Source organism: Lepidochelys kempii, chromosome 2, assembly GCF_965140265.1.
Source record: "Lepidochelys kempii isolate rLepKem1 chromosome 2, rLepKem1.hap2, whole genome shotgun sequence".
NCBI classification, from domain to species: domain Eukaryota; kingdom Metazoa; phylum Chordata; order Testudines; family Cheloniidae; genus Lepidochelys; species Lepidochelys kempii.
In genome coordinates, this window is record NC_133257.1 from 174,887,435 (window position 1) to 174,902,423 (window position 14,989).

The 14,989-nt window shown below is 42.9% G+C and overlaps 1 protein-coding gene across 12 annotated transcripts in view; it reads left to right on the forward strand.

The window, feature by feature from the left end:
• Positions 1-1,523: 1,523 nt before the first annotated feature.
• Positions 1,524-14,989, forward strand: part of TPK1 (thiamin pyrophosphokinase 1) — a 480,985-nt gene continuing 467,519 nt past the window's right edge. For 2 of the 12 annotated variants that reach the window (XR_012157430.1, XM_073332802.1), the window contains exons 1-2: positions 1,530-1,930; positions 2,676-2,732. Coding sequence is in view for 10 of the 12 variants with exons in the window: in XM_073332802.1 (XP_073188903.1) it covers positions 2,690-2,732 (43 nt within the window). In the remaining 2 variants the exon portion in view is untranslated. Of the gene's footprint in view, positions 1,931-2,672; positions 2,733-14,989 lie in introns of all 12 variants that reach the window. The other 10 variants (XM_073332798.1, XM_073332795.1, XM_073332803.1 and 7 more) reach the window with 10 other exon arrangements.

Below are 14,989 nucleotides of genomic sequence, written 5' to 3' on the forward strand. Positions count from 1 at the left end.
TTTTTTTTTTAAAACCACCTTTAGATTTTAAATTGATTTTTATTAGCATTAGCCATTATATAATCACTTGTTATATCAACCCGTACACATCTGAAGTTATCTTAATATATTCAGCTTTACAACTCAGAGCAACACAGACCTACAATATTGTTATTAATTTAAGCACTGATGACCTGTAAGCCTGTGCACAGTCAGGCTCTTTATTAAACACAGACTTACTACTGGCTATAAGCCCTAAGCCAAAGCCCATCAAAATCAGTGAAAGCCCTTCATACACTTCCATGCACTTTAGATCAGGCCCAAAGAGTATACCACCCTAAACAGTCCTAATAGGTTAGGATGGCCTCCCTAGTGGGATAAAGCACTCAACTGGGACTTTAGATCTGAGATAAATTCTCAGCTCAGCCACAGCCCTCCTGTGTGACCTTGGGCAGGTCACTTAATCTACCCAGTGCCTCTGATCTCAATCTCTAAAATGGAGTTAGTACTTCCCTGTCTCACAGGGATATTCTGAAGAAATAAGTCCATTAATGACTGTAACATTCAAATACTACAGTGATGAGAGCAATATAAGTACTTAGATTGAAGTCAATGGACCATGCCTTATATTATATAGCTTATAGTGTTTGCAGAATCAAACACAGACAGTTTTTGTCCCAGAGATCTTGCAATCTGTTATCCCAGAAGTGTACTTCCTCACATCTTAATGCAATGCTTTTAAAACTGTTCTTTGCAGTCCCCCAGCTTTATTTAATAAACGTCCCCCCCCTCAAAATATCACTCTGCCCAAATCTAGTTCAAGAGAAATAAAAACCTAATGGGCTCTCCCACAATTTTCTCTTACCAAGTTGTTTTTTGTTACACACATCCAGTAATGACACTAACTGAAAAAATATAAAATATTCAAACATCAGCAACAGCTTTTCTGTATGATTTGCAACCCTTTTTCTGCAGCTATTTCTTCTATGACTTTTTGTTTGTTGGCAGGGGTTGCGGTGGAAAGCTGCTCTGACTTGATTTTACAGAGAGCCGAACTAGATCACTGCCTCACTCTTCAGCATGCTGTTCTCAGGGGTTTTATCCTACACTATTATAGATGATGCAAGAAAATCTGAGTTGCCTTTGCTATTAAAGCACCCCTGTTCTTTTTGCAGCTGTTGTCCTTTTGCTGTCTTTCTTTACAGCTTGAATGTGGAGCTTAGTATTTTCCCTTGAAAGCTAAGTCTCCCATTCTCCCCTCCCCGCAAAAACAAAAATATAACATTTACAAGCCAGTGCAAATTCCTAGTGCCCCCAAATGGCCAAGAAATCACTCCACATGGTCTAGCCAGCCCCAGGCACAGTGTGCGCACAAAACGCCCAATCAACGAGAAACGTAACATAACACTGTGCTAAAACCATCATTATGCGTGCGTGCGTGCGGGGTTAGTAACGCGTTCATGCAAGAGGACAGAGCATAAATAAAAAGAGCTGCCACCTCTCTCTTTACAGCTTAGCCGGGGGGGGGGGGGGGGCAAAAGTCTCAGAGGTGGGTGAACGCCTGCAGTCAGGCATCTAAAATGCACAGCCCAGGGATTATCTCGCAGGGGCTGGGCACCTGCCGCTCCCACTGGAGTCCGCAGCAGCAGAGAAAGGTGCTCAGCCTGCGAGGACAGCTGCAGTCGCACTCCCTGCCCCCTGCACGCATCCTCCCGCTCGCTGCCCGGGCTGGGCTGGGCTGGGCTGGCCACTCTCCCGCTCGCTCTTCCGGCCGCTGCCGCCGCCGTTCTAAATCGATCGCGGAGCAACGGATCCGTGCCGGAATCGATGCCATCGCCGTTCCTCCCCTTCCCTTCCCTTCTCTTCTCCTCGCTTCTCCCCCGCCCGGGCACCTGCACGCGCCCGCCCCAGCGCCAGGCCCCCGCAGCAGCCGCAGGCAACGGAGTCTCAGGTACCCCGGCGCGAGCGCCCCGCTCCCAGCCCGCCCTCCTGCGCGCGCCTGGTGCAGGGGGCGCTGCACGGTCAGCAGCTGCTGCTGCTGCTTCCTAGGCTGAAACCCACGTGCTCCGCAGCCCCCGCTATTACTGCTGCCTCCCAGGCGCCTCTTGTTACCCTTTGCTTCGTTGGGGGGGGGGAGACCTACTCATCCCTCTCCTCCCCCCCAGTGGGGTACAGGCTCCTAGGCGAGAACACCACGCCCCCCCGCCAGACCTCTGCCTTCTCTTCTCCTGCCTTTCAGCTCTAAACGTGGAGCCCTCCTCCCAGTTTACTAGCCTAGTTTGCAGCTAAAAGCAGCTGTTTCAGCTCAGTAAACAGAGGATGCTCGTGGTTCCTCCTTCCCAGCTACTGCTCGCTGTGCGCTGGCTTTAAGCTCTGGCGCCGTGTGGCGAAATGTATCCGGTTTTGGCAAGAGCCAAACGTGCCGGTGGCTTAATTCCCCCTCCCCCATTGAAACGGGCTCGCCCTGCGTGCTGCAAGTTACCCGCAGCTCAGCCAAAAACGCTTTTAAAGCTTTGTTTATTTCTTTGGAAAACAAATATGGGTCTGTAAATTTCCTCCGCTTAGAGTAAACTTGAACTGTGCTTTTTCAAGAATACGCCAGTAAAATAAGCGAGGTTTAATTGACAGCTGAGGTTTGCAAGAGCTTGGAATCTTTTTAACCCACCATTTTCTGTGTTTTTGTTTTTTAAAAGCAGAAAGTTAATAAGCTATGGAACGTGTGTTTACTCCGCTGGAATGTCTCCTTCCCACTGGTATTGTACCTCTTCTTACTGTTTAAATCTCTTTCAAGAGTCTTTACCCTGCAAATAAGTATATTTTGTGTGCACAACAATAAGAATTACGTTCTTGGTTTGAAGGACAGCTCGATTATCATCTATTATTTCGAAAGGTTAATAACATAAGGCCTAACATTCCCCTTCATTTGTTGCCAGTAGAGCAAGTTTGATGTTATTGTGATGGGAATCATCCCTTGAGGAGGTAAAGAGAGGAGGCACATGTGGTGGAACTGGGGAACAAGGTTTAATTTAAAAATGTTTTAAACAGATAGAGTTAAATTGGTGCTAATGCCTATGTATGCACTCTTATTTTGGTTTAAGATTGGCCTATTTCAGTTTAATTTAAACTGAATGCCCCCGCGGCACCGCTTTGACGTGCGAGTGTGGTCGACTGCAAGCACTGGGCGACAGCTCTCCCAGCGCTTCTGGTACTCCACCTCCACGAGGGGATTGGCTCCCCATCACTCAGAGCCTGTCCACACTAGCGCTTTAAGGCGCTCAGACTTGCTGCGCTGAGGTGGGTGATCTTTCACACCCCTGAGCCAGCAAGTTAGAGCGCTGTAAAATGTGAGTGTAGACTAGGGGTGGGCAAACTTTTTGGGCCGAGGGCCACATCTGGGTGGGGAAATTGTATGCAGGGCAGGGGGTCGGGGTGCGGGAGGGAGTGCAGAGTGTGGGAGGGCGTACGGTGTGCAGGAACAGGCTCAGGGCAAGGGATTGGGGCAGAGGAGGGGTGCGGGATGTATGAGGGGGCTCAGGGAAGGGGGCGGGCGGCAAAGCGGCCTTCACCTCCTGAAGTACGTGCCAGGGAGTATGAGGAGGGGGTTCAGGGCAGGGGTGCAGGAGGGGTGCGGACTGCGGGAGGGAGCTCAGGGTAGGGGGTTGGGGTGCAGGAGGGGTGTGGGTGCGACAGGTGGCTCAGGGCAGGGAGATGGGTGAATGGGGGTGCAGGGTGCAGCAGGGAGCTTAGGGCAGAGGGTTGGGGTGCAGTAGGGGTGCGGGATGTGGCAGGGGGATTAGGGCAGGGAGTTGGGGGGTGGGGTTCAGGCTCCAGCCTGGTGCTGCTTACCTAAAGCGGCTCTGGGGTGGCAGCAGCACGCACCGGGGCCAGGGTAGTCTCCCTGCCTCCCTGCCCTGGCCCCACGCTGTGCCGCTCCAGGAATCGGCTGGCCCGACATCCCTGCGCGGCCCCTGAGGGAGCAGGGGGGCACAGGGCTCTGTGCGCTGCCCTTGCCACGCCTCCGGGTACCTTCCCCGAAGCTCCCATTGGCCGCGGTTCCCCGTTCCCGGACAATGGGAGCTGCGGGTGGCGGTGCCTGGAGACAAGGGCAACATATGAAGCCTTCTGCTCGCCCCCTCCTCCCCCGGGGCCCCAGGGACATGGTGCCAGCCGCTTCTGAGAGCAGAGCAGGGCAGGGCCCACGATGCCATGGGGGCAGTCCCGCGGGCCGGATTCAAAGCCCTGAGGGGCCAAATCCAGCCCGCGGGCCGTTGTTTGCCCACCCCTGGTGTAGACATACCCTAAATGGAAATAAGATAAATGATTTAAACTGTAATAGGAGTGTTTACACAGGAATTTTCACTGGTTTAACTAAATCAGTTTAAAATACTACCTTTAGTTTAGTTGGTGAAATTTTCTCATGTAGACAAGGCCTAAAGCTGATGAGAAGACTGGCCTCTGGCTGTGGATCTTTGGATACATATTATAATATCTTAGTGGATCCTTGGGATATGCTAGGTGAATATCTTGCCTGGTACGTGCTCTGAAGCCACAAATGTGTCCTCACCAATTCTGTAAGCTGAATCTCCGTTTTTGGTTTGATTTTCCACTCTTATGTTGTTGTGGCATGTTTTGCAATTCTGAAAATTCATTATTAAATATCTCCTTACCCTGTGTGTGTATAATATATAAAAAGTGAAAGTACAAAAGTAACCTCTATGCTCTTTGTGGCAGGGACTGTGTCTTCATATATGCTTGTACGGTATTCTTATTAATTATCATTGGTATTATCATAGCACATAAGAGCCCTAGTCATGGACCAGGACCCCATTGTGTGCAGTGCCTGAGACTATCTCTCATCATAACTGGATCCTTGGGAGTGCTATTGTAATATAAATATTAAATGATATTGCTGAAAAGAGTTGCTTTGGTAAAGGGGACTGAATTCTTTATTATGATGCTCTGGCTTTGCTGAGAGTGGTTATGACAAGGCAGATTCATTTAAGCCACCATGGGGTAGATGGATGGGAGGGGTGAGTGTATATAATCTTTGTGTGTGTGTGTATATATATATAATACCAACAAGCAGATATATTTGGAAAATAAGAATTCTAAAAAATTGTCATCTTTTTGAGTTTAATAAATCTGTTAATCTGTTTCAAAATTTTAAAACAAAGCATTTTCTCTGTCAATATATTTAAACTTTTCCCCAGAATTTTTTTGTGTTATGTTTGGCTTTATAACTTTACAAGTTTTTCCTTCTTGATCCAATTCAAGGACGGTTTAAAGTTACTAAAAAGGAAAGATTTACATGAACTATTCTTAATAAAAACAGATACTGGACAGCATAAGCTGCATTTCTTTTGGGCACTGTTGGTCTTGGTTAGAAAGGTGAGTGGTGTTTGGAGAGTTCATTGATTATCTTTTTCTAGTTGCACCATAATCTGATTTCTAAAACATAGCTACACAGTAAAAATGTTATTTGGTGCATCAAAAAAATCCTATCGGATTTAATGCTATCTATCTATACAGTAGAAGAGTGGGTATTTGTCACCATTTATTTTGTAAAACAGTTGCTGTGTGTAGGTATCTGTATGCAGTAGTCAATTTTACATGGTAGTGTAGGGTAAGATACACCTAGATACCACAGATAAAGTCTTGTCCTCACTAGCAAAAGTTGCTTTGGTTTTGGTAAACCCTGTCTGTGCAAGAGATTGCACTTTCTTGAGATCTGGTCAAGAATGTAGAATGAACTTTTGTAGGAACTTTGAAGCATAGCAAACCTCTCCATCTTCTGTGCCAAGTGCAAGGCTTACTCCTTCAACCTTGTCTTCACTAACATATAAACACACAGCAGCATATATGTATAATAATACCACCCAGCCAAAACAAAACACTACACTATATTCACAGGTTTCAGAGTAGCAGCCGTGTTAGTCTGTATCCGCAAAAAGAAAAGGAGTACTTGTGGCACCTTAGAGACGAACACATTAATTTGAGCATAAGCTTTCGTGAGCTACAGCTCACTTAATCGGATGCATTCAGTGGAAAAACTCACAAAAGCTTATGCTCAAATAAATTTGTTAGTCTCTAAGGTGCCACAAGTACCCCTGTTCTTTTTACTGTATTCACAGTAGCATAACCCTGGGGAGAGGATGAGAGAAAGAAGGAACTACATGTGGCTGATGTTAGTTATGTGGTTTAATGCACTTCTAGAAGGTGCTGAGATACTACCATGATGATGACTATAGAAGATCCTGTATTGAACAGAATAAAATACATATGGGCTTAGGAGCCAGACTTCAGGTACCCCATTTTGAATTCATTGGCCCAAAAACATTTGCTGTGCCAACTTCATAATTTTAATCAGTGTAGTTATAGTGGGTTCTTATTTTGGCAGTAATTTTAAATCAACACACATAGCACCTGATTGTGGCCCAAGTACCAAAGGTTTGAGAACTGCTCTTCAAAACCATTGTAGTCAAACTTCACGAGCTCTGAAGACAATTCAGTAAAAAAGCTGGAGCACAATTTAAAATTGCAGAGGGGTGGACAGAAACTGTGCTATGTGCTCCAAAACAGTATTAATTTGCTTAATGCCGTTTAAAATGGATAGTGAAGTAGAGCTTAAGAGCAGGATTGAAGTATACAAAGCCTGGGAAAAATATTTTTTCTCTGTAAAATGAAACTGCAATGGGATTCATTACTGTATATGACTTGTAGATTATGAATTTCAGTGAGTGATAGGTCCATGCCAAAGCCCCATGTTCTTTTTGGGCCTGTGGTCTACAACCAAGATTCCTGCTCTATGTGGCACCCTAGTGCTAAATTCTAGGACAGCTATAGGTAAGTTAAAAAGGGAAGTTGTTATTCATTTAATTATTGAAGTGAGTAACACAATCAGTACGCAAAAAGAAAAGGAGTACTTGTGGCACCTTAGAGACTAACCAATTTATTAGAGCATAAGCTTTCGTGAGCTACAGCTCACTTCATCAGATCACTTGCATCTGATGAAGTGAGCTGTAGCTCACGAAAGCTTATGCTCTAATAAATTGGTTAGTCTCTAAGGTGCCACAAGTACTCCTTTTCTTTTTGCGAATACAGACTAACACGGCTGTTACTCTGAAACAATCAGTACGGTGCGCCTTGGATTAGTTATTTTCATAGTAAATTCAGATTTTTGTGTTTCATCCAAATTTTAATTTTTATTGCAGTGTAGTTGTATTCATTGTAAGAGCAGTACAGGAAAGGAATGGAGGATATGACATGTGGCTGTGAGGTAGTTGACAACTTTTGATAACTGGAAAAGTGATGGAGGCGTTTGATTTTTGGGACCCAAGAGGATCGTTGAACTTTTTGGCAATGGAAAGAGGATGCATGTCCCCTTCTGCACTTCTGGTGAGCAGAAGTAAAGTTGGCATTCGAGTTTCCTGGTAGGGCTTGAAGTCTTACCTCGCCACTCGTAGAGTAAATTCCTTCTTTCATGATATCTAAATAACCACCTAGCAGCAATGGATAAGCTCATTAACTGGATGTTTGTGATAAAGTGATCTGCAATGAAATTGTTAACCATGGCTGTATTTTCACTGCCAAAAAGGTGGTGTTGTTTTTACAGTGAGATAACTAACATATGATGGTTTTCCCACTGTAAAATCCTAATAGAGATAAGATCTCTGTGGTTTCTGTCACAAAGCACTGACCTGACCTAGCTACATAAGAAAGGCCATACTGGGTCAAACCAAAGGTCCATCTAGCCCAGTATCCTGTCTTCCGACATGACCAATGCCAGGTGCCCCAGAGGGAATGAATGGAACAGGTAATCATCAAGTGATCCATTCCCTGTCACCAATTTCCAGCTTCTAGCAAACAGATGATAGGGACACCATCCCTGGCCATCCTGGCTAATAGCCATTGATGGACCTATCCTCCATATATTTATCTAGTTCTTTTTTGAATCCTGTTATAGTCTTGGCCTTCACAACATCCTCTGACAAAGAGTTCCACAAGTTGACTGTGTGTTGTGTCAAGAAATATTCCCTTTTGTTTGTTTTTAAATCTGCTGCCTATTAATTTCATTTGGTGACCCCTAGTTCTTGTGTTTATGAGAAGGAGTAAATAACACTTCCTTATTTACTTTCTTCACACCAGTCATGATTTTATAGACCTCAGTTATATCCCCCATTAGTAGTCTCTTTTCCAAGCTGAAAAGTCCCAGTCTTTTCTCATATGGAAGCCGTTGGATACTCCTAATAATTTTTGTTGCCTTTTTCTGAACCTTTTCCAATTCAGATATATCTTTTTTGAGATGGGGCGACCATATCTGCACACACTATTCAAGATGTGGGTGTACAATGGATTTAGAAAGAGGCAATATGATATTTTCTGTCTTATTATCTGTCCCTTTCTTAATGATTCCCAACATTCTGTCCGCATTTTTTACTGCGCTGCACATTGAATGGATGTTTTCAGAGAACTATCCACGATGACTCCAAGATCTCTTCTGAGTGGTAACAGCTAATTTAGATAATTTTATATGTATAGTTGGGATTATGTTTTCCAATGTTTGTATTTATCAACATGGAATTTCATCTGCCATTTTGTTGCCCAGTCACCCAGATTTGTGAGATCCTTCTCTCGCTCTTCACAGTCTGCCTGGGATTTAGCTATCTTGAATAGTTTAGTATCATCTACAGATTTTGCCACCTCACTGTTTACCCCTTTTTCCGGATCATTTATTAATATGTTAATAGGACTAGGCCCAGTACAGTCCCCTGCGGGACATCACTATTTACCTCTCTCCATTCTTCAAACTGACCATTTATTCCTACCCTTTGTTTCCTATCTTTTAACCAGTTACCAGTCTGTGAGAGGACCTTCCCTCTCATCCCATGTTTAAGAGTCTTTGGTGAGGGACTTTGTCAAAGGCTTTCTGAAAATCTAAGTACACTATATCCACTGGATGCCCTTTGTTCACATGCTTGTTGACCCCCTCAAAGAATTCTAGCAGATTGGCGAGGCATGATTTTCCCTTTACAATAGCCATGATGACTCTTCCCCACCAAATTATGTTAATCTATGGGTCTGACCATTTTGTTCTCTACTATAGTTTCAACCAGTTTGCCCAGTACTGAAGTCAGGCTTACCGTCCTGTAATTGTTGGGATCACCGCAGGAGCCCTTTTTAAAACTTGGCTTCACATTAGCTATCCTCCACTCATTTGGTACAGAAGCTGATTTAAATGATAGGTTATAGACTACAGTTAGTAGTTCTGCAGTTTCACATCTGAGTTCCTTCAGAACTCTCGGTGAATACCATCTGGTTCTGGTGACTTATTACTGTTTAGTTTATCAGTTTATTTCAAAACCTCATCTAATGATACCTCAGTCTGGGACAGTTCCTCAGATCTGTCACCTAAAAAGAATGGCTCATGCTTGGGAATCTCCCTCATATTCTCAGCTGTGAAGATGGATGCAAAGAATTAATTTAGTTTCTCTGCAATGGCCTTATCGTCCTTCAGTGCTCCTTTAGCACCTCTATTGTCCAGCGGCCCCACTGGTTGTTTAGCAGGCTTCCTGCTTCTGATGTACTTACAATTTTTTTTTTTGCTATTACTTTTTGAGTCTTTGGCTAGTTGTTCTTCAGATTCTTTTTTGGGCCTTCCTAATTATATATTTATACTTCACTTGCCAGTGTTTATGCTCCTTTCTATTTTCCTCACTAAGATTTAACTTCCACTTTTTAAAGGATGCCTTTTTGCCTCTCACTGCTTCTTTTACTTTGTTTTTTAGCCATGGTGGCACTTTTTTGGTTCTCTTGCAATATTTTTTAATTTGGGGGTATACATTTAAGTTGAGCCTCTGTTATGGTTTCTTTAAAAAGTTTCCATGCAGCTTCCAGGGATTTCACTTTTTGCTCTGTACCTTTTTAATTTGTGTTTAACTAACCTCCTCATTTTTGTGTAGTTCCCCTTTCTGAAGTTAAATGCTATAGTTTTTGGGCTGCTGTGGTGTTTTCCCCACCACAGGGATGTTAAATTTAATTATATTATGGTCACTATTACCAAGCGGTCCAGCTATATTCACCTCTTGGACCAGATCCTGTGTTCCACTAAGGACTAAATCAAGAATTGTCTCTCCTCTTTGGGTTCCAGGATTAGCTGCTCCAAGAAGCAGTCATTTAAGGTGTCAAGAAACTTTATCTTTGCATCCTGTCCTGAGGTGACATGTATCCAGTCGATATAGGGATAGTTGAAATCTCCCATTATTATTAAGTTTTTTATTTTAATGGCCTCTCTAATCTTCCTGAGCATTTCACAGTCACTATCATCATCCTGGTCTGGTGGTGGGTAATACATCCCTACTGCTATATTCTTCTTATTAGAGCATGGCATTACTATCCATAGAGACTCAGTGGTACAGTTTGGTTCATTTAAGATTTTTACTTCATTTGATTCTACGCTTCCTTTCGCATGTAGTGCCACTCCCCCACCAGCATGACCTGTTCTGTCCTTCCGATATTTTTGTACCATCTCTCCTTCCCCCACATCTGCCCTCTTACTCATACAGTGGGCCTTACCTAGTTCATCTCAGTGTAAAACTACAGTGCTTTGTCTCCACTAGGATTTTGCAGCAGGATAGCTAAGGTGCGTTAGTCATCCTGTCGTGGAAAACACATTTATTTTGGCAGTGAAGGCATAGCAAATGGTGATATTTAAAATGTCAGCAGCAGGCATTGGTTAATGCTCCATTGCAATGAATGGGAGGGGGAAAGTACTCAGTGGCTCTCTAGCTTTTTTCTGCGGCATTCTGTTTCTGCAGACAATATTTCATTGACTTACATTTGTTTCACACTTGGAAAGTTATTTTTGCAACTAGGGGGCCTAGATACTTTTTTAAAAATGAAAACTTAGATTCTGCAGCACAGCTGTGTGGCGTGGGGTAGATTGTGTACATAGTCGTTCAGGTGTGATACAGCAAATTCACAAGGCTCATAACAGTTTGTTACATTACAGTTTGTGAATTCATTTTAAAAGCAACTCTGTTTTCTTTGTTTAAAAGATCTAATGCCTTCTACAGCGTACCACCCTTTGTTTCCCTCCTATGGTTTGTTTATAACCTTTGCGTGTGGGTTGGTGACCTTGGTGTTGTGCCTAGGTTGCCCTTTGTGGGTTCTGCAGTGAGACTAGTTTAGCTAAACTTTAACTACAGTGGACTTTGAGAGCTCCGTACCATGCCTTGGTCTCCTTAACATTGGTGTGCTGCTGTATGCTTTAAACAGGCCTGCACCTGATTAGTACTTGGAATCTTTGGGTAGTAGAGTTTGCTAGGTCCACTTACTCAGCAATATTGCTAACGTGGAGCACTGTATGCCATAGTCTACACTGGATTTCTGTTTGTTCCCACATGTAATTCAAACTTAACTTTTTTGATGTACAAAAGCCCTTTCATCTACAGCATAAACGATGACTTTATTTAGTTTTAAGGGGGCCCCGATACAGCTTTTGTCATTTTATAACTTCTGCCAGACGAGGTGGATGAAAGAGAGAGACACATCCTCCATTGCCCAAGTCCACCAGCAAGGTAGCTCCCTGGTGGACACTTCCTTATCGCTCTCCTGCAGAGGGGAAGGCTCTGCATAGCAGAAAATCCTCTTACCTTGCTCTCTGTATCCTGGCCCACAGAGAGCTCCGTGAAACTATTTCTCACATCATGTGGGGAGTGTGAGCCATTTGTGGCGGCTGTCTCCGTTATATCCTATTCCCCATACCTATTGTGCATCAGAACCACACCAGTTCCTGGGGTGGTAGTTGGGGCTCGGATTTGATTCCTTCAGAAGAGGAAGTAACAAAAAGACGATTATTATTAGAAATGGCTTATGCCCCTAGAATGGTTTCCCTAATATTGAGCATCAAGAGGCGTTTCTGCTTACACGGTCAACTGTATCTCACCGTCTGTCTGTAAGTGTAACTCTCTTTACCCTTTTCATCAACTTGAATGGGCTTTGAGGTTTTATCAAGATGATTATTTTAAGTACCTCTTAAAACTTAAGTTTATATGGTTATAGTTGATGATATAGTTATTTCACTGGTGTCTGGAATCACATTGTCTCCAGTTAAATGAGCCAAAGCTGTTTCAGCTTTAAAAGAATATCGCCAGGTAACTGCCTGTAAAGCTGAAATTTCCATTTATTGCAGGTAACCCTTTGCATCCTTTCCCGCCCCTTTCCCGCCCTCTCCATTTGAAACTAGAGCTTTGTTCTGTTAAAGCAAGGTCACCTGTATATCAGAAGCAAGCCACAGGAGAGAACACCCCTCAACCCATAGCTTAATGTTGTGTATAATCTGGGGTAAACTATTTTCTGACAGAGAAAAGACAGGCAGGCCTGCACCTGATTAGTACTTGGAATCTTTGGGTAGTAGGATTTGCTAGGTCCACTTACTCAGCAATATTGCTAATATTGCATCAGTGGTTCTCAACCTGCGGCCCAGTCAGCACACAGATGCGGCCCATATGACCTCTTCAGGGCCATACAGGTAATATTGGATGCTGCCCACAATGATGAATAGGTTGAGAACCCCTGCTATACATGGAAGTGATATAACCTGTGAATAACAATGTTTTTAATTGACAGTTGAATTATATGAGAATTTTACCATTCAAACAAGTGAATAGAAACTGTTTCTTTATGTTAATCTTTTTCAAAAAATGGGGTTAGGTGGGCAAGAACATTTTTTTCATCATCCTATAGCTCAAATGGGTAAAAGTGAGTTGCTAGAAGCTGGGAATGGGTGACAGGGGATGGATAGCTTGATGATCGCCTGTTCTGTTCATTCCCTCTGAAGCACTGGCCACAGAAGACAGGATACTTGGCTAGATGGACCTTTTAGTCTGACCCAGGATGGCCATTCTTATGTTCTAAGTGGCTAGTCAAAGTTCAGGGATGGTCCAGTTGGGAGTAGAAATTGGTAATAGAGTCTGGTATTGTCTATGATGTAATCTTATTTATTTACAACGAATATACAAAGTCCTGCTTCTCTAAACACAGGTGGAACCACAAAATGTGACCGCTTCTTATAGCCCTAAGCCTCTTTAGCCAGCACTAGACCCAAAACTGTCCACTAGGCTTCTCCAGGGCCTCCCCCTTCTTACAGGCTATTGCTTGGGCCTTGTGCTGACTTTCTTCCTGCCTCTGAGTCTTTCTCAGTTTCTTGTCTGCCCCCCCATCTCCACAAGCTATACTTTTTCTGCACTCACCCTCCTGATCAGAAAAACGCCAAGGGAAACCCTTTTCTCACACGTTGCTAGTTTCTGGGCAGACTTCATTGTGCCCTGTTTTAGATGTGACCCTTTAAATATCTCTTACCACTATCTTAAATGGAGGTCATGTTCACACACAATTTTTAACAAGGTTTTAACTTAACCCATAAAAATGTTTTTACCCAGCTCATAACAGTATAATGGTTCTGCTGAAAGGACCAGGAGTCTTTGAAGCAAATGTGCTTTCAGAAGAGTATTGTCTTCCTTCCTTAGTCCTGGTGGTACCCTTCACAATGAGTTTTTAAAGATATATATTTTGTGGTTTTACAGCAGCCTTATTGTCAAATCATATACAAACTGCCTACAGGTTTCAGATACAAGTCCACGTTTAGGCTTGATCTCCGAATATGGAAAACAATAGAAGAAATTGCCTGTTTGCAAATACGAACCCAGTCTGAATAAAGCAGAAGCTAATATGAAGTAGGAACACGTGGTAAATTGTTGCACAGGAAAAACTATACTAGGTGACTGGTCCAGGCTTGGAAGTCTTGGGTTCCAAAAATTACAAAACCCTCTATTTCTCCCACTCCCCCCAAAACCCTATACTTGTATTTGTGATCTGTTTTCAGCTTGTACATGTGAAGACAGGTTCAGTGCAAGTTTTTGAATAGGTAAAACAGTGGTTCTCAAAGTTTTGTACTGGTGACCCCTTTCACATAGCAAGCTTCAGAGTGCGACCCCCCCTTATAAATTAAAAACACTTTTAAAATATATTTAACACCATTATAAATGCTGGAGGCAAAGCGGGGTTTAGGGTGGAGGCTAAGAGCTTGCGACCCGACCCCCCCCGTGTAATAACCTTGCAACCCCAGTTGGGAACCCCTAAGGTAAAATGTTGCACTTGATCACATTATGTTTGTTGATGTCCAAGTTTTAGACCAAAACCTAATACAAATATAATTCCTCACCCATTCACTGAAAAACACAGTATCCAGCTGCCAAGTATGGTTGGTAATCCTCCTTCTACAGGCTTCCAGATTTAATAAGCTTATTAGGCATGGATCTAAGAGCCAGCCTTTTGCTAACAGCATTGTTGATTGACAGCTTAATCCAGAAAACATTTTTCAATTGCTAGTGAAAATTTATCTCTATTTAACACACTAAAAGAAGCCTATCTTAAAGGCTTCTTTGGCAATTATTAAGGATAAAAACCAGTTAAAACAAAAAAAAATATAAAAAAAGAAAAGTAGTGGCAGATCTCACCCACCACAAAATACCGCAAGAAAACAAATATATTTATTCTGCATACAACCACCTAGCCCTGCTGTCCACCTTTAAACATCCAAGTCTGATTATTTTGGCCTATGTCTTTCTGTAAATTGAGAGTGATGTTTAAATGCCATCTTTTACATGCATATTTATTCCAGCATGTGTATGTGAATAGATGATTCTACCCAGACAAGTGACCTCTATATTTGATGAATGCAAACAACTATGTTAATGCATTATTAAGTTTGCATCGTTAAAAAGTTAACAAATTGAAAAGTTAAATTTTCTTCAGCAATATTCACTCAACTATGCTATATATAGATAGCTATATACAACATTTTTGGAATGCTGTTATATTTGTTTCTTGCCCTATACCGAATTGCTAGTAAGAGGCTCTTGCTGTCGTTTCCTGGGATTGATTTTTTTTTTTTTTTAAACACCAGCAGCATTTTCTCAGTAGAGTGTCCTGCCTTTGTAACTTGTCTTCA